Source organism: Miscanthus floridulus, chromosome 15, assembly GCF_019320115.1.
Source record: "Miscanthus floridulus cultivar M001 chromosome 15, ASM1932011v1, whole genome shotgun sequence".
Classification (NCBI taxonomy): Eukaryota; Viridiplantae; Streptophyta; class Magnoliopsida; order Poales; family Poaceae; genus Miscanthus; species Miscanthus floridulus.
Window position 1 is genome coordinate 17,038,534 of NC_089594.1, and position 25,375 is coordinate 17,063,908.

At 46.5% G+C, this 25,375-nt stretch overlaps 4 protein-coding genes and 1 long non-coding RNA gene across 7 annotated transcripts; 2 read left to right on the plus strand and 3 right to left on the minus strand.

Moving 5' to 3' along the window:
* Positions 1 to 4,651: 4,651 nt before the first annotated feature.
* LOC136508067 (uncharacterized) lies at positions 4,652 to 5,533 on the plus strand. The gene has a single exon (XM_066502677.1). It carries the CDS (start codon positions 4,903 to 4,905, stop codon positions 5,410 to 5,412), a length of 510 nt encoding a protein of 169 aa, XP_066358774.1. The 5' UTR covers positions 4,652 to 4,902; the 3' UTR covers positions 5,413 to 5,533.
* A 134-nt stretch (positions 5,534 to 5,667) lies between these two features.
* Positions 5,668 to 9,630, minus strand: LOC136508063 (uncharacterized). 2 transcript variants are annotated; one of them, XM_066502671.1, is made up of 6 exons: positions 9,367 to 9,630; positions 9,107 to 9,251; positions 8,532 to 8,689; positions 8,166 to 8,247; positions 8,016 to 8,076; positions 5,668 to 7,736 (listed from the first exon to the last, which is right to left on the minus strand). In XM_066502671.1, the coding sequence occupies exons 1-6, from the start codon at positions 9,474 to 9,476 to the stop codon at positions 6,325 to 6,327; spliced, it is 1,968 nt and encodes a 655-aa protein (XP_066358768.1). In that variant the 5' UTR covers positions 9,477 to 9,630; the 3' UTR covers positions 5,668 to 6,324. The 2 variants fall into 2 exon arrangements, with proteins under 2 accessions (XP_066358768.1, XP_066358769.1); XM_066502672.1 differs by lacking the exon at positions 9,107 to 9,251.
* Positions 9,631 to 9,845: 215 nt separating this feature from the next.
* LOC136508065 (uncharacterized) lies at positions 9,846 to 14,294 on the minus strand. Of its 2 annotated transcripts, XM_066502674.1 has the most exons (12): positions 13,729 to 14,237; positions 13,494 to 13,644; positions 13,313 to 13,390; positions 13,040 to 13,155; positions 12,863 to 12,916; positions 12,408 to 12,495; positions 12,231 to 12,323; positions 12,006 to 12,046; positions 11,715 to 11,768; positions 10,968 to 11,131; positions 10,670 to 10,739; positions 9,846 to 10,427 (listed from the first exon to the last, which is right to left on the minus strand). In XM_066502674.1, the coding sequence occupies exons 1-12, from the start codon at positions 13,837 to 13,839 to the stop codon at positions 10,293 to 10,295; spliced, it is 1,155 nt and encodes a 384-aa protein (XP_066358771.1). In that variant the 5' UTR covers positions 13,840 to 14,237; the 3' UTR covers positions 9,846 to 10,292. The 2 variants fall into 2 exon arrangements, with proteins under 2 accessions (XP_066358771.1, XP_066358773.1); XM_066502676.1 differs by lacking the exon at positions 10,670 to 10,739 and having other exon boundaries at positions 13,729 to 14,294.
* Positions 14,295 to 14,534: 240 nt separating this feature from the next.
* On the minus strand, positions 14,535 to 24,846 carry LOC136508064 (protein DETOXIFICATION 21-like). The gene is made up of 8 exons (XM_066502673.1): positions 24,332 to 24,846; positions 16,400 to 16,941; positions 16,184 to 16,270; positions 15,848 to 15,904; positions 15,522 to 15,760; positions 15,314 to 15,432; positions 15,131 to 15,217; positions 14,535 to 15,025 (listed from the first exon to the last, which is right to left on the minus strand). Exons 1-8 carry the CDS (start codon positions 24,677 to 24,679, stop codon positions 14,945 to 14,947), a joined length of 1,560 nt encoding a protein of 519 aa, XP_066358770.1. The 5' UTR covers positions 24,680 to 24,846; the 3' UTR covers positions 14,535 to 14,944.
* LOC136508068 (uncharacterized) lies at positions 16,834 to 17,535 on the plus strand. The gene is made up of 2 exons (XR_010771848.1): positions 16,834 to 16,964; positions 17,108 to 17,535. It is a non-coding gene; the product is annotated as an uncharacterized lncRNA (long non-coding RNA).
* Positions 24,847 to 25,375: the final 529 nt, after the last annotated feature.

Here is a 25,375-nt window from a genome sequence, read left to right on the forward strand (position 1 = left end):
GGCCACTACTGGAAACTACGAGTTTCCGAGTTTGAATTCCTAGGGAAAAGGCCCAAAACCATAGGGAACCTGATCCCCTACGGTATTTTATAGGAAAAAATTCTTAGGGAACACTTCGACGGGAAATAAGAGAGTGCCCTACAGTTTTACCTAGAAACCGTAGGGGATTCTTGTTTCCCTAGGAAAATAGCGCCCTAGGGAACCTGCTGACCATACTGAAGCTAATCCAACCTGTAAAGTTCTTTTCCCTAGAACTTTGGCATTCCTAGGGAACTAATCCTAGGTGGAAAGTTCCATTCCCTAGGAAATTGATCTCTAGGGAAATATTTCTACATGGCATTTGATTTGGCCTCAAATAATTGTAATTTAATTCAAATGCAAATTTCAAATCCAAACACGTTGACACCATACCATCAGCAGTAATTTAGTGCATTCAAACTCAAACAGTGCATTATCACATTACAATTAGGGTGTTCACTAATAATAACTGCAAAGTCTAGCTAACAGTTAAACACTAACTCAAAAGGAGTTGTCCAATCTGTTTTGGCAACACAACATAGGTGCCGTGTTTTGGCGACAGGCCATAAGTGCCATGTTTTGGCAACAAAAGATGTTAGAAAAATGGAAACTCGTCCATAGGAGGAGAGTAGTTGCCGCCACCACTTGTAGTCGTTGTATTTTTATGGCCACAGAATCTTCCCTGAGCAATCCTACTCAATGTTTCATCAGGAGTTAATTTCTATTCCAGCAGAAGAGCCACTAGTACAAGCCTATTCAATTAAATAAATAGAATTTCAATTAAATAAGTGTAAATTTCACGGGAAATGCTATGCCAAAAACAGGTTCAAGGACATAGCATTTAAAAATAGGTTTCACTAGACTAGCTAAGATGTGTACATCAATTAAAATTAATAAAAGACAGAAGGCAGCACACCATGTAATGGAAATTGAAAATCAGGATGCATTCATGTGTACAGGAGATATAGATGCTATGGCAGACATTTCTATTTGTCAGCATGGTATGATCAAACTTATCAGGCACTACTAGAGAAACGGGTTTTAGTCCCGGTTGGGAAGGCCCTTTAGTCCCGGTTTTTCCAACCGGGACTAAATTCCCGGGACTAAAGGTCCACACCTTTAGTCCCAGGTCTGGGAACCGGGACTAAAGGTCACCCACGGAAGAAAAAAATAAAGAAAATCCTCGAGGCCTCGCTTGCTCTATGTGAGATTCGAACCCAACACCTCTCTCTTCGCGCATAGGTACATTACCAACTCAACTGCACACCACTTGTGACAGAGTCGTGTGCGCTCTCATTTTGAATAGACTCGTGGGAGACCTTTAGTCCCGGGTAAAAGACCTTTAGTTCCGGTTGAAGACACCAACTGGGACTAAAAGGTCACCCTTTAGTCCCGGTTGATGTTACCAATCGGGACTAAAAGTTGGTAAACTTTTACTCTGGGTTGGTGACACCAACCGGGACTAAAAATGACTTTTAGTCCCAGTTGGTATTACGAACCGGGACTAAAAGTCATTTAGTCCCGAACGCAAAAAAATATCAAGACTAAAGGCTAAAATCAAAGTGGGTGAAAGATCTGTTTTCTAGCAGTGAGGAGACGGATTTAAAAACAACAGGAGACGGATTTAAAGATTGTACATTAGTATAATCAGAAATACATAGTATGATCAATAGGACCGATAGAAAACCGTAGGAAACAACCAAAACCGTAGGGAAACTCGTAGTTTCCAGTAGTGGCGGCGGTGGCGGCGCCCCTGCTCGCGAGTCGCGTGGGGTTCGCGAGATTGAGCTCGTGCCTTATGTGTTCTGTGCTGTGATCGTCAATCAGTGCTGAAGTCTCTGAGACAGCATGTGCGCTGTCGTGTATGAAAAGGATTGGATCGATAGATATGGTAGGATAATTAATATAACATGCAAGTCTTCAGCTATCGTTTTTTATGGTTGCTCAAGATCCAAGTATGAACCCTGTATGTATATACTGTACAAGGGACCTGGCTCTTCGGACTTCGAGGTCACATAACAGTGACTATTTCGCTAGCATGTGGTGGCCCTAGCTAGCTCCATTGGGTCGTTCATTACAAAACCTTCCAATTGTGCAGCATCTTCATCGGGCTGGGCACCCATAGGCCATAGATTTGTGTTATGTCATAGAGTAATTTCTAGTCTGCTTTATTAAATCAGAGTAGGAAATAATAATGTTTGGGTAAGAAAGAAGTAATGCATCAACAGTGTTATGCCAGGGCTAACAAGCTTCCTGCTTCATGCACTGTTTCTTGAAGAAGACCCACTTGATCCAATTGACTAATTCCAACTTTTGTTGGTTGGTATATTTAATTGTTACCACTCCTCTAATAACCGAGAAAGGCAATTGCCAAGTTACTGTACTGGGTTTTTTTTTTCACTCCTTTTTTTTGGTCCTGCAAAACCACGAACGAGGCACAGGTGCCGCTGTTTTGAGAAGCCATTCTTATTAGGTACAGGAGTTCTCATCATCAATAGTCAGGAACCGCAAACAAGTAGCCATTTTTCGGTAATGCTGGGTATAGGGCGTCCGTCCGTGATGGTGGGCCGCGATGCAGCCAGACGACCGCCTCTTATCTCCTCATCCACTCGCCCCCAACCGTTCTAAAAGAAAGGAAAAAACTCACCTCACCGCAGCTCCGCGAAAGCTCTCCGCAACCGCGCTCCGCCACGCCGCCTCGACGACGGCGCTCTCCACTGCGCTTCCCTCTCCACCACGCCTCCCTCTCTGTCGCACCTCCACTCCGCCGGCCGGCATCTCCTCTACGCCGGAGCATGGCAACCCGTCTTCCTCCCTCTCCACCGCGCCTACCGCCTGCCGCGGCCTTCTCCAGCGCGCGGACCCACCATAGCCTTCTCCACGGGACCTGTCGCTGCCTTCTCCATCGGAGCAGCGAGCTCCACACCACCGGTGAGCTCTACACCGGTGAACTCCACGTGCCGACGAGCCTCCATTCCCAAGGAGCAAGGAAATGTTGCGCTCAAAGCGCATGTTGCAAACGTATGTTTCAAGTATTTCAGAGGTATGTTGCAAGTGTTTCATATGGATGTTGCAAATGTAGATCAGGATGTTGCATATGCTGCAAGTGTTTCAGTGACATGTTGCAAGCATTTGTTCAAAGTATTTCATCCGTGTTAGACGTATGTTGCAATCGTTTTGATCTAGATGTTACATATGTTTCACACATATGTTGCAAGAGTACATTTCAAATGTTTCAGCTGTTTCACTCTTATGTTGCAGTAAGTGTTTTCATGTTGCAAGTGTTTTATCTCGATATTGCATATGTTTGACACATATGTTTCAAGTGTGCATTCCAAATGTTTCATCTGCTTTTAGACTTGTGTTGTATTTAAGTGTTTCATGTTGCAAGTGTTTCGTGTTTCAGACGTATGTTCAATGAGTCATGGGGCATGGCTCGGGCGCGGGCGCTGGGCGAAGGGGCGCGGCGAGCCAGTAGATGGTGCGCACGGCACGCCCTGGGTCCTGTGGATGAGACGTGCTCATCCTCATCAGGGCTCTCAGGTCCCGCCCCGCGTGGAGAGAGAGAGGAGGGGCTCAGGGGGAAGGAGTGGTGGGCGCAGCCAGGGTGCGCATACGGGGCATGGTGAGGCGGACAAGGGCGGGGCGTGGCAGACGGGGGACGTACCTGTGCGTGCAGCAGTGATACAACACAGTGGCAGGCGTGTCGGGCAGGCTGGGTAGTAGCATGTGCGGGGCGTTCGGACGCGCTCCGGACGTCTGGGCGCTAGTAATCCCCTTTTTTGGGGAATTGTTATTCTTCATGCGCTTGATTTTTGTGTTCTTTTCGGGCGACGATCGACAACCATTGGATACAAAACGAACGCTCTAGATTAGATCGCGCAATATTCATCTTATTCCTCACGCAACCGTACCAACGGTGCTCCTGCCGCCGACCTCCTCGCGCGCCCTGCCCAAAGGCTCCCGCGCCGCCGCCGCGACGTCCACGAACCGCCGCCATCGCCAACCCCGCCCTCCCCTAATCTAAATCCACGCAGTGTTTCTCTTCATCCTCACGTCCGCACCAGCCCGCTCCCGCCGTCGACCTCCCCAACCACCTCGACCAGTGGCTCTCCCGCTCTCCCGCCACCGCCGCGCCGCCCACCAACCGTTGCCACCGCGCCGACCCCGCCCACCCCTAATCCCAACCCGCGAAATCGTTGTCGAGCCCTCACCCCCACCGCCGACACTTCCCATCCAGCTGAGTCCTACTCGCCCCCTCGGCGGTTCCCCATCGGCCAACCTGCCATCAATGCCAGTCCGGGCGCCTACCCCTAGGTCCCTTCTTTTTCTAAGGTCACCAAAGATCTCTAAAAGCCCGCTGTTGCCCACCGCCGCCGCCGTTCCACGTCACGCCGAAGAGAAGGAAGATGTGCGCAGGAAAGAGGAAATCGCGTGTGCGTCGCCTGAACGTTGCCCAAAACCAAACGACTGAAACGTAGAAAATGTGTTTTTTTTCGCGACCGTGTCTATTACATGTTTTTCATTAGCAAACAAACACGTAGCCATGTTGGTTAAATGAAACGAATGAAACTTAGAGAGTTTGTGGTTGATGATGATTTGGTTATTCTAATTATTAATTCCAGGTTTCATGGTTTGAATTTAACTACTCTCTCTGTTCCAAATTACAAGTCGTTTTGACTTTTTTTAATAGAATTTGTTTATATCTAGACATATATTATATCTAAATGCATAGCATCACACAAAAGACCACAACCTTAAATAAAATGATTTGCAAACGTCGGATGGAAAACAAGCGGCTGAGATCAGACGCACCGGACGACAATATTTCCCCTGCAGCCCTGCTCCTTTCCGCCGTCCTACCCCCAAGATCGAACCGGTCGGATGGCGAGCGGCGGCGCATACCCCGTGCAGGTCCTCCACCTCCCCGGCGGCGGCGACGGCGGCCACTGGAGCAACCTCGGCGCCGCCTACGCCGCCGTCACGTTCCTCCGCCCGCAGGGGCAGTCCCTAGTCCTGTACGCGGCGGGCCCCAACGCCGACGGCCAGCAGCGCCAGCAGCAGCCGCGGGGGCGCATCGTGTTGGTGTACCCTATCCTCCCCGGCGATGCCTTCGAGAGGCTGGACGGCGCGACGCTGTCGTGGGCGGAGCCCGAGTCTGGCGCCGAGTTCGCGCTCTGCTTCGCCGACGAGGCCGCGTGCGCCGCCGTCTGCGGGGCTATCTCCGCCTCCCCGTTGTCGACGATGGTGAGCCCCGTCGCGGCGGTCGATGGCGTCGCCGAGAGGCTGGCGGGGCTGCGCGTGGCGAGGGACGAGGCCACGCCGGCGCCGGCGCCGGCGCCCGGCGGGGCGGACATCGCCGCACGCCTGGCGCAGCTCAGCATCGGCCGCTAGGTTTCAGGCTTTCAGTTAGCCGTCGTCGTCATCTTCAGTTCTCTGATTTTGATGCCTGTTGAAGCTGTACATATACGATGCAACACTTATCTGCTAAATCTGATGTTTGTCTCTACCTCAACCATGGCAAGTTTTTTCTTGTTGTGCTTGAACTGCAGCCTAATCATGCTGAGATACTAGAATGGTCTAAACAATTAAAATGGACATCAGACAATGGGTTTTTTATGAGCAGAACTATGGATGTAAGATGAACAGAGCAACATATGCACCCATGCTTGCTATAATTTCCATCATATACACAAGTCTCAGCTTTTTCAGCATAAAAAAAATAGTTTTGAGCCAACATGTAAGCCAAAATCACTATATCGGCGTTATGTGACAGCACAACAGGAATCACCTGGTGCCCTGTAACAATTACGCCCCCTTCCCTTCACTTGAGAAGATAAATTATATTAGTGGCAAGTGGCAACTCCACAAGAAGTATATTCGGCGGTTCTCTGCGGCTGAACGACCTGAGAATCCTAACATTCTGTTGTGATCTCCACCTGTGCCAGGAGAAGCAGTGCAGTTGCAAGGTTTCACACCAACAATCACCAAACCACATACTAGTTTCAGAGTAATTGTTAAAGAAATATAGCTAGCAAAAACAAAGCAGCAACTTTCCAGTTATATTTTAGACAACTTAATTTAATGGCAAAATTAGACGCATACCACATATTCAAGATTGATCAATGTGAACAATAAACATTTGACCACAATTTAAGAAAATGCTCACCATCTATGCACCAATAAGGGAACTGATTCCATGCTCTTCACATCAGCAAGACTAACATTTCTCAAGGGGAGAGTTGAAAGGTGAAAGCAGTTGTCCAACTAGCAGTTGAGTTATTCAGTTCACTCTACACATGCATCTTACAAGTCTAGTGGCATTCCAAACATATTGTTGATCTCTGCCATGACATCACGAGTGGTGATTGTGGGTTCAAATAGACCATTCTCATCCCCAAATTTGCAGGAATTGCTCTGACTGGCTTTGCTGGTGGAGTTCTCTTTTAGGTCATCATCAGCTAATATGGAGAAACCAGAAACTGGAGCTGCTTTTCCATCTGACTGTGCATTAGTTTTCCTCTTTGTTCTTTCACCCTTGAAGTTCAGTGGTTTTCCAAACATGTTGTTTATATCATCCATTGCTTCCTTTAGATTGACAGTTGGATCAACTAACCCATGGTGGCATGCATTTTCCACCTTAGGCTCATCATCAATAGTGGACCCAACAAACCTACGAATGACAGTGTCTTCTCGAATCCCAGAAGTCACAGGATGAGGACCTTCACAATTCCTTGTTCCTGAATTACCTTGAACTGGACAGAGCAAAGTACTAGTATCATGAGTAGGCTGCACAGTTCTGGAAATTATATTAGCACCACCATAACTTTCCTCACATTGTTCTTCATCATCTGGCAATATTGCAAACCCTCCAACAAATGGCTTCTGGAAGTCACTTCCGCCTTGATGCTTAGATGACTCAGATAATGGTCTTGGAGGATACCTATTACTCTTGTAGCACATAGCATTCCGGGCAGCGCTATTAGCCTCATTTTCATCAACAAAGATTTCAAACCCACTGCTTTCCTGATTTACCTTCATGTTTTCCTTCCCACAGTTCCTGTTTTGCCCCACATTTTGGTTGTTGCCATTAGGGCCATCCTCATCAACAAAGATCTCAAACACACTTGGTTCCTGATTTAACCTCAAGTTTTCCTTTCTAGAGTTCCTGTTTTGCGTTCCATTTTGGTCGTTGCCATTAGGACCATCCTCATCAACAAAGACCTCAAATCCTCTTGTTTGCTGACTTAATTTTGTATGGTCTTGCTTCACACTGTTGTTCTGGAGCATATTTGTATCATTGCCACTAGGTTCATCGTCATCAACAAAGATATCAAATGCACTTGCTTGCTGATTATAATTTGGGTTCTCATGCTTTGATCGCCTCTTGAGAATAGTTTCAGGTTCCAGTGGCTCCATAAACATGCTATTGATGGCATCCAAAGCCTCCTTAGTGTTTATAGTTGGTTCAACTAGGCCATGGTGACAGGCATCTTCAGTCTCTGACTTCCCAACCAAAGCAGAGCCTATAAACTGTACAACTACAGTATCGTCACTATTACAATGGGACAAATTCTTGTTTGCTCCTGAGTTTCCTCTGGAGAGCATACCAACTTTAGCCGGCCCTAATGGAGGATAAGAGCCTAATGAAGGATTAGAACTGCTTCCTGATGTTTGCTTTGTATTGGATTTCAGTTCTTTACAGTTTCTGCTTTCACCTGCAACATGTTCAAAAAGTCAGTACCACTGGGAAATTCACCCATTATAATTGTGTCACCGAAATCAGAAATGTGCTTTGGAAAAGAAAGTTCGAGGTGCGGATCTGCATGAAGAAGCATATGCTTGTATTTTGAGAAAGAATCACCCATTATAGTTTTGTGTCAACTAAATCAGAAAATGAGTTTGCAAAGGAAAGTTCTAGCTATGGATTGACAAGAAAAAGTATGTTTCTTTTACTATAAGAACTGATTTGTGTACTCCTCTCTACACAGGCTTACCTTTGACTTGGTTCATAGATGTAGCACTAGACCCAGCTTTCCTAGTCATTCTTTCCTGCAGCTAAAGCGCATGAATAAAGTAAGGGAGGTCAACAAACCTAGCATTGGCCATGATCTAAACTTAAGTAACAAATGAAATGAGAGTTATACCTTATTTTTGCTCTTGTATGATTCCATGCGAAAATTAAACTGTTTATGTGCTTTGTGCAACTCCCCAATAGGCTCTGCAAGGCTATGAAACACTTCAGTAAGAAACCAGCTTTGCTATCAAAGGAACTACAAACTGAGATCTATTTCAACATGAAGTGTTACTTGCAATCCTTCTTATCTAACTGACTAAATTGTTCAGTATTGCATAACCGTGCACTACTGTTTTTGACAGAGTTGTTCAGGTTGGCGGCGCATTGAGCTTGCACAACAATAACAGTTCTAATAGCAGATGTGTGGTGTCCAGTTAAAATAAAAAAGAAGTGGGTGGGTTGGCTTGGTAGTGGGGGTATTAAGAGCTTAGCTTACTTCTCTAATCCCAAACGGTACATCTTCTCTGCATCATTGAACCTCTTGTGCTTCTCATAATATAGTGCATAGGCCATATAGAATGAAGCTCTTTTGAGGCCTATTCCATTCCTCTCCATCTTCTTGAGCAATGGCTTTGCATCCGTCACGTAGTCCATCTACAGGATTTAAAAACCTAATAAGATCATTTCTTATAACAATAACAAGGGATCCAAAAAGAAATCAAGCTGAATATGGTTTAGTCATTTCCTCAAGAGCCACCGTAGCACTATTTACATTACAAATTTCCAGTGAGGCACTGTTTTAGTCGAGGACAACATTCATGCTAAGATATGATGAGATCTACACCCTACGGTATGATCTAGCTAACAAAAAGTAGTATCTTGATGTCAATACATATACATCAGACAGAAAATTCAATTGATTGAACAGGTGCAGATTCTGGAGTTCGCTCCTAAAACCCACAAAGCCCCCAACCGATCGAAGTATCAACCGCCGTCATCTCTCGATCGATCCCCAGTGAAGAAGTCAGCAGCAACAAGGGAAGACTAAGGATGGCTAGTGTGGTGGCTGACCAGCTGGATCCAGACGCGGAGGTACCGCGGGTCGTCGCGGTAGCGGGCGTCGTCCTGGAACTCCTGAGCGCACTTCTGGAGGAACCTGGGCAGCTTCTCCCGCAGCGTCGCCGGCGGCAGCGCCCGCTCCATCTTCCGCATCCCCCTAGCAGACAACAGCGGGCGGGCGGATCAACCGATCGGTGGGGCGAAGGAAGCGATGCGGGGAGGCGGAGAACAGGCAAGGAAGGAAGGAAAAGCGGTGGGTGCGGGTGCCGTACCGGAGCCACGGGCGGAGAGGGTCGGAGCCGGAGTAGCTCCGGATGTCGCCCACCACCGACGACAGGAGCTCCTTCTCCTTCGCATCCTCGGCGGCGGCGGCGGCGGCCATCGGCGGATTGGATCGATCGGGTTGATTGGCGGCCTGCCGACAAGACGAGCAGGAGCAACTAGGATGGATTTGGGGTGGTCTGCTACCTCCCAATTTCAAATTTCATCTCGCTCCGCGGCACGCGGGGACGGGTAATGTTAACGTACTCGAGAGAGGTGGGGCCCACCAACCACCATACGGCCCCACCTGCCAGGGCTTTCCCTGCACTGCACTGCACGCAGCGGGGGGCACTGGCAACGGCAAAAAGCGCCGCCATCTGCCCGCCGGCCGGCCGCCGGCTGCCGGCTGCGAAGACGATGGTCAGTTGTCTTGCAAGTCCTGTAGAATCGCGTACAATACAACCAACAATACAACCAAGAAAAATGTTTGACAAACTGGCCATATATATATATATATATTGTGCTGGCGTGCACGGCAAAGTGCAGAGTTCACGATACATCATCCAGAACCAGAACTGCTCGAATCAAAAGTCTATCACTATCAGATAGCAGCAACATCACTCTGACTGCTTAATGTAGAGACCGCGACATTATCTGAAACAAAGCTTTCCTCTATGTAAACTGTAAAGAAACCCCCCACATGCCTGCTCAAAATTCAAATCCTATTCGAATGCCAGACGTGTCTCAGCTTGACAACATGCCCGTACAGTTGAGCGGCTGAAGGAACCAAATGCACGCACACACGACTGAAGTGAACAACCAAAAGCGCACGCGAGTCCCTGACGGACACACAGTACCACCGATCAGAGTACCAAACGCCCTGGTGCCTTGCAAGAATCAAGATGGTGTTGGATGGATGTTGGATGCCGATCAACGATCATGCCGTCGTCTGGAACAGGTCTTGGAGGTCAGTTATATCAGCAAGGACGCCGGCGGCAGTGGTGTCGTTGCCAGCTCCTGCACCCTGGATCACCAGAGGAGAGCTCTGGTAACATCTGCTGTATATCTCCACCTGATTGCAGCACAGAAAACATTTTTTTGTAAAATCTCAAACCAGGGATAACCAAATGACAGCTGGGACGTTGATGCATTGATGAGAGGAGAAAAAGTATTTTCTAGAGTGAGATTGTGCTCGTAAAGACATTCATGATAAAACATGTTTACTGCCTATGAATAGGAACCAACAGTCTGTGGTGACATACAAGGATGATCAAACGAAGGGAGACAAAATAAGAGAAAGAAGAGTGACATTACCACATTGTCACTCCCCCTCAATCTACCCAGTGCAGAATCCTTTGGGAGCTCTTTAAGGCCTACTTGGCACCTGCAAACTGGGGTGTTAGACAACAGAAAGATTGAAAAGCAGCCAGCACCATGTAAAATACAACCAGAAAGAAGTTCCAAACAAGTAAACGAGTGGCAGAGAACGAGTTTTTGGAACAATGACAACATGAATAAACCATGTTGTAGCTTCAGAAAACAGATTAATTTTTTTTTATGCTAATGGATATTGCACAGTACTATCACACCAGGGTCTAGGCTGGATGCATACCCCGTGCTTTCAATCTCACAGACGTAGCGAAGAACATTTCCTCTCGAAGATGCTGCTTTGACTCTTTCTTCCATGCTCTTGTCAAGTTGCACTAAACCACTTTCAAGGAAGTCTTTTGTGGACACTGCATCAGGTCCTAATTCACTAGGATATAAACTCTCAACCTGAGGCGAAGAGAAATACAAAATCTTCAGTGTAACTGAGTCACTGACTGTAGGGCATAATATTAATGATATCAATACATATACTCAAATTAATAGCTCCCTTGTACCATATAAAGTCAAAAGAAAGGCTCTCATGATATATAAAGGAATCAAATTGACAGCTACCACAAGAAACAAGTGGTGCAATCAATCAGCTCTATGACAACTTTACAAGTTCATGGAACCATTTAGTCTACTCTTACAGATTTAGCATATCAGCATACAATTGATGTAACAAATTCAGACAAGTCGACCTATGTACCAGTAAATCAGGACAGAAGCCTAAAAGATGGCTCCATGTAATCATTTAAATGAATAGGAGGCAGACCTTCCACAAGCACAATATGTAAACAGGATTACTTTGCCCAGAAACTACTTTACTATTGTTAGCATTGAGCAGCCAAACTAACAGCGAAGTAGCACACCCATAGCTATAACCAATAACAGTGAAAATATCACCCAGTGTACAGAGCACCATGTCTAAAATCTAAAATAATAAAATAATAAATCTCAACTTCTCTAGAATTAGTACAGACAGGCATACATTGATATTCTCCATGTTTATCTGTTGCCCCAGAAGCCTAGCCAGGATTAACGCCTGCATTCAAAGATGAAGGTATTAGATTCGAATATGAACACTGGACAGCACAACCTACCTCAACAGGTGGACCAGTTTGTGATAATGTTTATGTTTACATGATTTTTCACATCAAATTCTAGTAGGACACAAATAAACTCAACACTGCAGCAGTTCATGCAATACACAAGAGTTCACTTGGGCAAGGAAAAGAAACAGAATACAATTTATTGAATGCGAAATTGTGAGGTATCTAACCTTTCTAGCCACATCCATTCCACCAAGATCATCACGTGGATCTGGCAAAAATAAACACTTCAATAAATACATATTGCAAACAGGTAAAGCAATAAATAATATGGTTGTGTTTCTTGTGCTTAGATCAGTCATATTAGTAGAGTATTTTGTTTGAGCTCCGCTTCACAAACAAGATCTACTAGAAATTAATTGCGATGAAAATATATCACAAGATATCTGCAAGACCTGGTTCTGTATAGCCAAGAGACTTGGCATTTTTTACGACTTCACTAAATTTCTTTCCATCCTCAAGCTCACTCATCACATACCCAAGTGTACCTACAAACCCATATGAAGGAAAAACTTGTAATATTTTATCTTTAAACTGTCACCATTTACAAAAATAGACTAATAATTGCATACCACTCAAACTGCCAACAATACGAGAAATAGGATCTCCAGATGCAAAAATACGGGTTACAGAAGCTATCACAGGCAAACCTGCTCCAACCTGAAAGTATAACCTAAGTGAAAGTTAAAACACCATAATAAAGGAGAGAAAAATGTGAAATAGAAATGTCTTATATGTATGTCCTGACTCCTATCATGTATATGTCTGTTATCTTCTGATGTCAAGCAAATGCTACGAACCAGTACAAATTATCTCAATGCAAAGATTGAAATGATGGAATTGCAACAATATAGCTAACTTCTTTATACACCAGTGCATTCAATGTTTTAAAGGCAAGGTTATGAGATATAAACCATAACAGCAAAACTTTGGTCATGGACAGCAGTAGTTAGAACAAATGCAAAGCAGCAGTTTGTACAAATGTACAAGCATCAAACTAGAAACAAAAAACCAAACACAAACATACAGTAGATTCGAATCTTATCCGACGGAAGTTGGAGACCAACTTCTGAAAATCCTCCTGCAACAGCAACAAATGTATTTGTTAACTAATCAGACAACTCTTTGTTGAACAACATGAGACAGTGCGATTCCGGCATTAGGAAAGACTATTATCAGAGAAGAGTAAGTCAAATAGTATTACATAAGCACCGGTAAGAGGTTTCTTGTTTGCCAATACAATACAGCATCCATAATCCACAGCATCTTTCAGCAGACTAACAGTGTCATAAGTGGCAGAACAGTCAACTAGCACCAGACCTGAGAATAGGTGTGTGATGATGAGATGTGACTTGTGTTAAAATCAGAAACACAGCTGAATCTATATAGAAAAAACACCAAGCATGTAAGCTTTTTTTATGCTCTACTGATTGGAAGATCAGAATATGTATGTGCAGTTGAGCACAGAACAACTAACCAGTTGTTCTTCCAAGTGTGGTAGCGGCGTCTATGACTTTGCCCCTGGCCTCAGGGTTCTTGAACAGCTGACAGTGCCCTGAAATTGCACATCCAAGTAACTATCCTTCTACATGTCAACGAAAACTATGGAGCGCGTACATCTGAAACCGGCAAAATCAAATGGGGGAATGTCTGTCCACCTCGGCCGAGCAGGGAGGAGAGGGGAGAGCCGGAGGACTTGGCGGCGCAGAGCTGGGTGAGGAGCGCGTCATCGAGGCCAGTGGAGTGGACATCTTCGGCGACGAGCAGGGAGGAGCTATCGGCGACGCCCACCACCCGGATGGCCACGCCCTATCGGCAGCCAGAGCCAGTGAATCAGTGATCGCCGAATCGATCAGACGTACCCGCGGGCACGGGGAAGGAGAGGAGCAATACCTGATTGGCGTGGAGGGGACGGCAGGAGACGATGTGGCGGAGGAGGTAGCGGCCGACGCCGCCGCAGCCGAGGAGCACCACGGGGAGAACCGACTTCACCGGCGTCGGCATTTGCGCAACTTGGATTCGTTCGAGAGGAAAGCAGGGTCTACGTAGGGACGGCTGGATCGGGAACCTCCGGGGCACCTCAACTGCCCGCTGAATCCGGCAAGAGCCCGCACGGAAGCCTCCGCCGCCGCCCGCCGTGGCCTGTGACGCGACGGAAAGGGAGAGGTGTGATGTGTTCGTGTGGGTGGTACTCGCACTACCGGAGCTCCTGCTCCTCTCTCTGGCGTGTGGGCCCAAAGTGTGGACCCTGCTGAATCAGCCACCACTAGAAGCGTGGGACCATGGTGTCAGTTTCATGGACTCAGTTGCCCAGCCGGCAGATCGACGCGTGACAAGCTTTGCCGTCTTTTCCTGCTTGCGGCGGCGGCGGATGAGCCCTAGACTACGGTGGACGGGCGTCGATCTGCAGCCACGGGTGAAATCGAGGAGGGGAGTAGGCAACGCTCCGGCGACGTTAGCGGACGAGCCGGCGGTTCACCTGGGTTCGTCTCCTCCCCTCTCCTCTCCTGGCCTCTCATGCCCTCCTATCTCGCATTCTATTTTGCTTGCTCATTGCCTCAATCTGTCTCGGGTTGAATCACAGTGCCGTGCAGTTGTGAGTTCTACTACTATGCAAAAAATTGATCCGATTCGATTTGAAATCAACACTGGAGTGCCAGATTGCAAAACAAATAACCTATGCACACCATGCTCATCCATTTCGTTTGGCCGAAATAAGTAGGATTACAGATTTGAAGTCAACAAAAGGTAGGTAAACTAGAACAAGAGCTCAATGGATTCACATGCCCAACACCAACTAATCATAAGAAAATTTACAGATACAGTCAGTTACAGTTATGGATATCCCAAACCTCAACCACTGCTCTGATGAGAACATTAGCATACGCACAAAATTGAGCCAAACTCTGACTTAGCCAACATAGGCTCTCTCACATATGCCCTGCCACTGGCCAATAACACAATATTTTTTTTCTACTGCTGCTGATAGTGCCTTCCATTGCTTGGCTTGAGGAGCACACAATCTGCCCTCATTTTGATCTTGAGATGGTGAATAGAATCAAGGTGCCTAGTAAATGTGTCAATTAACAACCTGCAAAGCAGGGCCAGTTCAAGGATTTCTCCTCGAGGCCTGCATTCTTCTGTTCTCTTCCATGTACCATTTCTTCAGTCTCTCTTGAGCAGTCACCACCTGCAGATAGGGGGTTCAGAATAATTCAGCATATTGTGCCCCTTATAGCTGTCCACGTATTCTTAAGTGAATATTGCAATTTGTTAAGCACAGCACTGGACAAACCTGTTTTTCCCAGTTGGTCCTTAATGTTATGAAGAGAAGCACAATAGTTTGGACTAGTGTTCCGAGCAGCATTCCGATCCAAATGCCCTGTTGTTGATATGTTGAACCGCCAAGAAGAGTGAGGAACAACTTAAAGCCGAGATTGCACTAGACACAATGGTAATACCAGACTCTACATCTCACCTTTACATGAAGCCCCACCACATAGCCCAGGACTGCTCCAAGAGGAATGCCAATCAGGTAGTATGATGTAACGTTAACGTATGCGACTACACTTTGCCAGCCCGCACCAACAGCGACACCTATAAATGATGAAATGACGTTTTAGTGTCAACAAAACAAGGTTGTACAGTGTAGCAGTCTCTATCATCAGTAGAACTGAGAAGGATACCTGATAGCACTGGCTGAACACTGTTCAACAATATGGAGAAGGCTAGCAGAGGCGAAAGGTCAGCGACTGCTTTAGCTACCGCTTGACTTTCAGTAAATATGTAGGCAAGGCTTCCACGGAAGAAAAGGAAGAGCACAAACAACACAAATCCGATCAAGAAAGAAATGATGACGACATTGTAAATCGCAAACTTGGCCCTTCTTGCACTTCCAGCTCCAAGCTCATTTGCCACTCGCACTCTGAAGATACATTGCGTTAACTTCAAAACTGTGGAAAGTCCAACATAAATAAATGAATAAAAGGCTAAAGCTGAAGTGATTATGTACCCTGCTGCAGCCAAAAAGCCGATGGAAACCATCATCTCCCAACCGTTGATATTAAGGCTGCACATTTAGTAAATAGGTACAGCACCCCTTAGTTATGCTGTTTGTGACCACAAAGGGAATATCATGACTAGTACAATGACCAGCTATTATTTGGGTTGTTACACCAATTATGCGTGCCTGAACCTTGATGGCTTCTGCTGGGTTTCAACTCTAGCCTACCCCAACTTGTTTGGGACTTAAAGGCTTTGTTGTTATTGTTGTTACGCCAATTATGGTGGAAAGACTAAAGTGGGAATGATAGCTGCCAAGTGAAGTGCAGAGTGATCTGAACATTACCATATCGAAAGGGCATCAAGTGCAATCTCTGCGTTCTTCATGTATCCTGTGAGGAGCACCAATATGGTGTTGTACCACAGCTCCAAACTGAAACAGCAAAGCAGAGCATTGACTGAATATGTGTATTATTATATCATGGGAATCTTGATAATTCCAGAGTGTTCTTCTTATCTGAATGAAACTTATGCGTGTACTGAAACATTAATGCTGGCTTACCAGAGCATGACACCAGAAGATAGTGAGAGCTTGATGATGGCACCAAGATCAGCGAACGCAGCAGACGAGAAGCCTGTCCACGTGAGAGGGCAGCCGCCGAAGAAGACGAAGGCAAGCTGCCCAAACACGGGGATCCACATGGCGATGACCATGGACCCCATGACCCCGGCGAGTCCAAGGTGGAACCTGACGGTCATGAGCCATGACAGGACGAGGTGGAGGCCGAGGTTGAGCACAGCGAGGTAGGTGATGATCATGTTCTTGCTCTGTGCCTGGAGGTACATCTGCAGCGTGAATGCCCAGACGTAGGAGAACATGACAGGGATGTACCACAGCGAGATGGTCCCCGCCACCGCCGAGATCTCCGGATCCTGCCCCAGCGCCACCAGCAGCGGCTCAGTGAAGAGGTAGACGGGCAGCAGCACGACGGCGCACGCGAAGAGGATGATCCACGACCTCTGTAGGTAGATCCCCAGCATGTGGTACTGCTTCGCCCCATAGGATTGCCCGCATAGCGTCTCCAGCGCGCTCGCCATGCCCAGCTGCAGTGGTGTTCGTCATCACGGTAATGTCGTTGTCGTCCATGAAACGCACGGTTAGTTAGTTACTGAAGCAGATAGTAGTGGACTGTTACATTGGTTGGAATATACATATGCATCCTATTGATTGAGGTGGTGTTGTTTTTAACTGTTAATTATGTTTTGACAGGTTGCTTTTTGGTTGACGGTGACACAGACAGAGAGAAAGAGGGACAAGTGTTTGTGCCGGTCAAGAGTTAAGTCTTGCTATTAATCTGCTGGAGGTTTGCCCATCACACATGCATTTTTCTACCATGACTTTGGGGCGCTCCGGACACTGACTTGGCAATCGACGACGGGGACTGGTTGCAATGGACGGAGTCGTCAGTCGTTGATGCCTGCCTCGCCATTTCCTTGGCTGGCGGGGCGCGCCAAGAGGGAAGAAGAAGAATAGAGCAAATGGGACACGAATCTGTTGCGATCGATACGAGCTGGTGGCAAATTTTATTCGAATGATTGTAACTGGTGGCCAGTGGGTATCTGCACGTGGAAGAGCATGAGCCGAGCCCCACTGAATCTGTTATCTGTAGTGCCCTTTTTCTAGCTTGTTCTGTACAAGTTGGTGGCAAAATTTATTCGAATTTAACTGTGGGCTGAGAATACGGATCGATCTTTGAATTGAATGCTGCTCACGGGCCCGGACCACGACACAGTTGGTTTGGATTTGGACTTAACCACAATGAAGGCTACCACTCATGCATGTAAAATAATACGTAGTTTGCAGGGCCTTTTCTTGAGAGTTTTTAGCAAGACATGAGTACAAATGCCCCTCTTGTTTGTGTGTGACTGTGTCTTGTTAGTTGATCTCCACCAATAGGCCCAACGGCCTATTGGGCCCTATCTCTGCTCCCTGATCGAGGGAGTCCAACCCTAATTCGGTTGGAGGGCCCCTGTCGCACAGCACACATAAAAGGAAGGTGGGGGTGAGGGCTCGGACTACGAGGTTGACCGGAGCCGCCACACCCACCCAAAGAGAAACCCTAATACCGATCTAAAGAGATGCTGCCAGCGACGGGATGTGCCCCAACCACCGCCGCCTCTGCCTCGCCCCTGCAGGACATCGCCGACGTCACTGGACTTCTCTCCACCGCGCTGGACGACTCCTACTAGACCGCGGCACCGGCGTCTACATTGCTGTGCCGCAAAGAGAAACGTCAAGGAGGCTTTTCGGATCTACGGGTTACACACAGAAAGGTACACCATACATATCGATCCTAACAATGGTACCAGAGCAGGTTACAAGTGTGTATCCCTAACCCTAACCGGGTAAAAGAAGAAAGAAAAACCACCGCCCCCGCGCCGGGGAAAAGATGGCCGCACCGTTCGACGGCGCACGGCAAAAGAAAAGAATCCAGTTCGGATTTGAGAAGAAAAATCAAGGGCCCTCGGCACTTGAACCCTAACCCTAACTGGGTTAAAGAAAGGGGGAAAAGAAAAGTTTTCGGCCTTAAGATGAACAGAGCCGAATCCCTAACCCTAGAACACCGGTTGAATCCGAGAAGAATGAAAAGAAATCCAAATCGGACTCGACCGAAAAGAGAAACAGAAAAGAATCAAAGAAGGGGAAGGGAACCGATTCGGATGAACTCAGAAAAGAAATAAAAGAAAACAGAATCGAACCCTAGATCCATTCGGATGTCAGAGGAAAGAAAGGGGAAAAGGGATCTCAAGAACCCTGAGACCTAACCCTAACTCGCATGGAGAAAGGGCTAACCCCAATCGGTCAAACAAAGAAAAGCATCCAAATCCGAAAGGGGAAGGGGAAAAGAACAGGGGTCGGCACACTGAAACCCTAACCCTAACCCCATTCCCCACATCAGTTCGGATGAGAGAAGAACCAAATCGAAAGAACTAGGGGAAGGGAGAAGAAATCCACCCGAACCGGCCCTTCGCCGGCGCGGGAGAAGAAAGGCCGAACCGGGGCAGCTGCTCGCCGGGCTCGGCAAAGGAGGCGCCGCGACCAGGCCGCTCGACGGCGGCGCGCTCACCCGTTGGGGAGCGCGCACGCTGGCGAGGGGGCCGGCAACGGCGCCATGGCTGCTGTCCTCGCTCGCTGCTCGCTCGGTTGTGCTCGCTGCGCTGAGAAAGAGAGAGGGCGAAGAGAGAGAGAGCAGCGGAGAAAATGATTCTAGGGTTTGCTGTGCGCTGGCCGCGGCGGGTTTTGTTGGCGCGAAATCGACGCGCAGCCGTCGATCTCCATCGGACGGCGCAGATTCACCGGGCCGGCTTTACGGCCCAGGCGGGATCGAGCGCGAGGCTGAATTCTCGGCCCAGGCCCAGGTTGCGGCCTGGGCGCGGGGGAGCGCACTGGAAAGGGCGCGTACGGCCGTGGGCCGTGGGCCGTTTCTGATGCTATGGGCCGAAACAGTAAACAATGAGCCCAATTTCGGTTTTTTCCTTTTCCTGGAAATTGAAAATACAAATTGGCTCAAAAGGAAAAATCAAAAAGAAAAATAGAAAAAAAAAGGTATTTTACCTGTGGGTAAAATTCAAGAAATCAAGTGAAAGTTTTTTCCGCTGCTAAAGAAAAGATATTCTCCAGTGATTTTGAACCGACATGATATTTAACCGGAGAAAAAGAAAGTTTTTCCAGTAAATGTTTATTTCCTGGAAATTGATTAATGGATTAAAGAAAATATAAAAAGCAATTTTCCCTGTGGGTAAAATTCAAGAAAAGGAGAAGTTTTTCCACAGCTACAGAAATTGTTTATTCTCCAGTTAATTTGTACCAACGTGGTATTTAATTGGAGAAAAAGAAAAGTTTTCCGCTGCTAAAGAAATTGTTGATTCTCCAGTTATTTTGAACCAATGTGGTATTTAATTGGAGAAAAAGAGATTTGTCATGGATTATGATGTTGTTATTTTCTGACCAACGTTGTTAATAACAATATCGTAATTTTAATGATTTATGCATTGATTCTACTTCTGCCCAACGGTGATGTAGAATTAGTGTATAAGAACAGATGTTAATTTTAATGATTTATGCATTAATTCTACTTCTGCCCAACGGTGATGTAGAATTAGTGTGTAAGAACAATTGTGAAAGTTAATGATTTATGCATTAATTCTATTTCTGCCCAACGGTGATGTAGAATTAGTGTATAAGAATAGTTGTATGTTTTGATTTTGACCAACGTTGGAATCAAGGCATGCAAATGGTGTTAATTTTATGTTAAGAAAAGTTATGATCTGGTTTTCATCCTGTCTAAGGTGGACTGGGTAGTCACCTCACCGTGTTCCACTGAGATTGTGGCACCGATGAGAGAGACAAAAGAGAATGATGCCACTTGGGCAACTAAAGAAAGGGATTTTGAATCCCAAAAGATATCCTATGGCTTTTGAGCATAGAAAGTGGATCACTGTCAACAAGAAATGTTTGGCTGTGATAAAGAACATGATTGAACCCGTAATTGTGGGCTTAATCCTAGAATGTGATATGGTCACCGAGTACCTCGATAGAATAAAGAGTCAGTTCACTGACACTTCAAAGACATATGCTACTCAGCTGATAAAGCAGCTGGTAACAGAGTGTTACTCTGGAAATAGTGGCATAAGAGAGCTCACGATGCGTTGTCGAAATTATGGCACTATCGTTTAGGCCATATTTCGAGGGGGAGAATAGAAAGACAAGCTAAGAATGATATTCTTCCTCCATTAGAGCTCTCAGATTTATAACAATGCAGAGAATGCATAAAAGAAAAAGTATGTAAAGAAGCGCAGGAATTTTATAGATTATTCACACAGACATCTGTGGTCAGTTTCCTGTAAAGAGTGTGGATGGTTATGATCCATTCATAGATGATTACTCCCATTATGACTATATTTATCCAATCAAAGAAAGAAAAGATGTATTGGATAAATTTAAGATATTAAAGATTAAAGACAGTCAGGTCTGACCGTGGTGGAGTACTACGGTCGGCATACCCTGAAAGAATGGTATAGTAGCCCAGTATTCAATACCGGGCGAACCTCAGCAGAATAAAGAAGCTAAAGAATCGATCGTACCCTGATGGATATGGTGGGCAGTATAATAATTTACTCCACCTTATAGTTGAGCCTGTGGATGGAGGCGTTAAAACCTCTATTCATATTCTCAATAGAGTATTAAGAAAGTCGGTGCTCAAAACACTGTATGAGTTGTGGACAGAAAGAATACCCTCACTTAACCACTTGCGTGTGTGGGGGGAGCCCTGCTGAGGCTAAAGTATTTAACCCAAACATTGGTAAGTTAGATCCCAAAACAATAAGGTGCCATTTCATTGGCAACATAGAAAAGTCAAAAGGTTTTCGTTTTTCACTGTCCAGAGAGACATACAAAGTTTGTGGAAACGAGACACGATGTTTTCCTAGAGAATGAAAAGATGAGGGGGAGCATGGTAGCTCGAGAAATTGTCCTTGAAGTGGAGCGGGTGTATGCGTCCACTCCAATGATTCATGAGCCATTTTTCTCACTACCTGCTATAGCTGCACCGACAGTGCTAGATACTATGGTGCCAGCACCTGTTGTTATTTCACCTGTGGCAACAATGAATGAAAATGAGGAACATGTTCTTCAGGATTCAATAGAACCAATTGCCACATATGAGGGGGAGCAACAACAGCCTCAAACAGAAGATGTGCCAAATGTGGAGGCCCCTAGAAGGTCTCAAAGAGTTAGAAAATCAGTTATTCCTGCTGATTATGAAGTGTACAACACTGAGGAATTTCAAATGGAGGATGATCCCACCTCATTTGAAGAAGCCATGAGAAGTGATCATTCATCAAAGTGGCTTGAAGCCATGGAAGATGAAATGAAAACAATGAATGTCAACAAAGTTTCGAATTTGGAAATAATTCCTAAAGGAGTCAAAACAGTAGGCTATAAATGGGTCTACAGAACAAAACTTGGCTCTCAAAGGAATATAGAGAAATATAAAGCGTGACTTGTGGCAAAAGGCTATATGCAAAGAGAAGGAATTGATTACAATGAGACATTTTCTCCAGTCTTATGTAAAGTTTCCTTCAGAATCATAATGGCATTAGTGGCATATTACGATTGAAAATTACATCAGATGGATGTAAAGACGGCATTTCTCAACGGAGACTTGGAGGAAAATGTTCACATGGCACAACCGAAAGGTTTTGTCATGGAAGGAAAAGAACGAATGGGATGCCGCCTAAAGAAATCCATTTATAGATTAAAGCAAGCTTCAAGACGGTGGTACTTGAAGTTTGATCAGTCAATAAAGAATTTTGGGTTTTTTTAAAAGAGAATGTAGAGGACAATTGTGTCTATGCAAAGTTTAAGAATGGGAAATTTATCTTCCTTGTCCTGTATGTGGATGATATCTCACTTGCTAGTAGTGATGTCAGTCTACTATAGGAGACAAAGAAGTTTTGTCCTCAAAACTTGATATGAAAGATCTTGATGAAGCCTCGTTCGTTCTAGGGATCGAGATTCACCAAGATAGAAGAAAAAGGGTATAAGGACTGTCACAAAAGGCATACGTGGAAAAGATCTTAAAGAAATTCAGTATGCACAAATATAGTCCATCACCTGCTCCTATAGTCAAGGGCGACAGATATGGGGATTTTAAATGCCCCAGGAACCAATATGAGCTCAATCGATAAAGTTAAAGTGGTTCCATATGCTTTAATTGTCGGAAGCTTGCAACATGCTCAAGTATGAACACGCCCTGACTTGGCATTTGTTACCGGGTTTTACTTGGCAGATTCCAGAGGAACTCTGGAATAGAATATTAAAATTGATAAAGAAAATCTTGCGTTATTTGCAAGGAACGAAAGACCTCATGATGACATATAGAAGATCTGATTCACTCCACATGGTGTGATATTCAGATTCTGATTATGCGAGAGTGAATGCATATCCAGACGTGGATTTTCTATCATCTCGCAAAAGGGAGCTATTTCATGGAAAAGCTCAAAGCAAACTGTCACTATATCGTCCACAATATATGACGGTTTGTAGCATGTTATGAGGCAACGGGCAGGTGAACTAACTAACGAAGTTCATACCCGGTTTGAAGGTGGTTGACGACATCTATGGACCACTTAAAGTAATACTGCGATTATAATCTGGCAGTACAATATGCTAACAACATAAGTCAAGTGGTGCTGCCAAACACATTGACATAGAGTATTATGTTGTGAAAGATAAGTCCAGGATCAAGTCATAAGTCTTGAGCATATGAGAACAGAAAGGATGTTCGCGGATCCGCTTACAAAAGGCTTACCACCCAACATGTTCAGAGGACGTGGTGTTCAGAGAACATGTAGCTAGCTTGGGTTTAAGGGAAAGCCTAAAATATTCCTGGACAAAAGAAGGCCCAAAGATAAGTATCTATTTCAGAACAGAGTAGTGAGTTGTAGCTGTTAAATCTATCGGCAATGGACCGTGACGATGAGACATGCTCTATGAGCTAATCTGTAATGGAATGAACAAAAGCAAATGATATGAAAGTGAAAGATGGAATGAGATCAAGGGGGAGAATGTTAGTTGATCTCCACCAATAGGCCCAACGGCCTATTGGGCCCTATCTCTGCTCCCTGATCGGGGGAGCCCAACCCTAATTCGGTTGGAGGGCCCCTGTCGCACAGCACACATAAAAGGAAGGTGGGGGTGAGGGCTCGGACTACGAGGTTGACCGGAGCCGCCACACCCACCCAAAGAGAAACCCTAATACCGATCTAAAGAGATGCTGCCAGCGACGGGATGTGCCCCAACCACCGCCGCCTCTGCCTCGCCCCTGCAGGACATCGCCGACGTCACTGGACTTCTCTCCACCGCGCTGGACGACTCCTACTAGACCGCGGCACCGGCGTCTACATTGCTGTGCCGCAAAGAGAAACGTCAAGGAGGCTTTTCGGATCTACGGGTTACACACAGAAAGGTACACCATACATATCGATCCTAACATGTCTCACATCGCACTCGGTGTGTGGTCACTCGCGGGTATGGAAAATCTGCTTTGTCTCGGTGCTCTGGTCCTTGTCCAGGTACTGACGCTGCATGTGGATGGAAACGCAGGAGGCGAAGGAACTCGAAACAGGAGGGACCTGCTGCCTTGGTTTAGCCTGCACTACACGCGTGAATCTCGTTGTTTCGCAGTGCGCACCGGTTTGTTTTTGGTTTCTCTCGGGTGACACGACACGAGATGCCTGTGAAGGCGGCCTGCTTAGCTACGACAGAGCTAACATAGCTAGAATTGCTAGCTGATGAATCATGCATGCATGTAGATCCACAACATGAGCTGTACTCTTTTTTTTTCGTCTTTCTCTTTAGCGGACATTAAGAGAGGAGTGTTAGGTGCAACAGCTGGAATCAAGAACGGATGGATTTGTTAGCACTACGTACCAGGATGCCATTGCTGAACCTCATGAGGACGGTGGAGACGAGAGCGTAGGCGGCGAGCTCGGTGGCGCCGATGTGGCCGATGAAGGCCTGGCTGATGACGGTGACGCCGAAGGAGGCGAAGCGCGTGAAGATGGACGGGCCCGCCACCACCCACAGCTTCTTGTTCTCCTCCCACGCGCGCCGCCGCAGCGGCAGCGACGACCACTCCGCCGCCGCCTCCCTTTCCTCCTCCTCCGCCCCCGCCTTGCTGTCTCCTCCTCCTCCTACCGCCGCCCGTGGCTGCAGCAGAGGCACCTTCGCCTCCTCCGCCGCCTCTCCGCCACTAGCGCCGCCAGTGCTCTTCTCCATGCCGTCGGCGGTTGGCTTGCACGGTGGCCGCCTGCACGCCCACGACTTGTGTGTGTGTCCTTGTTGATCGGTGGGTCGAAGAGAAGAAGGAAATTAATGGCTGGGGAGCGAGGACGACGACGAGTTTTCAAGATGAGGGAAGCCAGTTGTGAACGTTTGCCTTATATAAAGGGAGATGGTGGCAGCGAGCGGCACCCCGGCAGTAATGTATTGGTAAGGGAGCGAGGTAGCTGGGGGTCCGGGGGGCACAACATCACGTGTTCGTTAGCTGAGAAGACGAGATTGCCCCTTTAAATTACCAGCGGCTGCATCCAGGGCTTATCAGCTATCGTATAGTGTTTTTCTCTCACAACAAACTAGCACGATGACAACGGTACGGGGCCATTTAATTTGGACGATTCTATGGAAAAGCAAGCCTACCTATAGCTAGCCAGTCTTACCCAACAAGAATTTGGAGCTAAGCATGTGTTTTGATTGCTGATCGACGGAGTTGTTATGTCGTAGCCTGTTGGTGCTGGCTAGTTTTTACATACGTTGTTGCTGGCACGAAAGAGGGAGAGAGAGAGAGTTTTGCTCTCCTGTGGATTCAAGATCTGCCTAGTCCGCGAACTGATCATAGATCAGTTAAATGGTCTGGCTCCTTGTGGTGGAACCTGTCCACTCAGGTTTAAGTCCTCGATTTGGCAATGCTCGTAT

Coding starts and splice junctions, on each gene's coding strand:
- LOC136508063 (XM_066502671.1), bottom strand. CDS start 9,476: ATGGCCGCCGCCGCCGCCGCCGAGGATGCGAAGGAGAAGGAGCTCCTG. Junction 9,252..9,366: donor CCTCTCCGCCCGTGGCTCCG/GTACGGCACCCG, acceptor GTTGTCTGCTAG/GGGGATGCGGAAGATGGAGC. Junction 8,077..8,165: donor CATACAAGAGCAAAAATAAG/GTATAACTCTCA, acceptor CATGCGCTTTAG/CTGCAGGAAAGAATGACTAG.
- LOC136508065 (XM_066502674.1), bottom strand. CDS start 13,839: ATGCCGACGCCGGTGAAGTCGGTTCTCCCCGTGGTGCTCCTCGGCTGC. Junction 13,391..13,493: donor CTCCTCCCTGCTCGGCCGAG/GTGGACAGACAT, acceptor GTGCAATTTCAG/GGCACTGTCAGCTGTTCAAG. Junction 12,047..12,230: donor TCTTGGCTATACAGAACCAG/GTCTTGCAGATA, acceptor TATTTTTGCCAG/ATCCACGTGATGATCTTGGT.
- LOC136508067 (XM_066502677.1), top strand. CDS start 4,903: ATGGCGAGCGGCGGCGCATACCCCGTGCAGGTCCTCCACCTCCCCGGC.
- LOC136508064 (XM_066502673.1), bottom strand. CDS start 24,679: ATGGAGAAGAGCACTGGCGGCGCTAGTGGCGGAGAGGCGGCGGAGGAG. Junction 16,942..24,331: donor GGTTCAGCAATGGCATCCTG/GTACGTAGTGCT, acceptor ACACCACTGCAG/CTGGGCATGGCGAGCGCGCT. Junction 15,026..15,130: donor GGACCAACTGGGAAAAACAG/GTTTGTCCAGTG, acceptor CCCTATCTGCAG/GTGGTGACTGCTCAAGAGAG.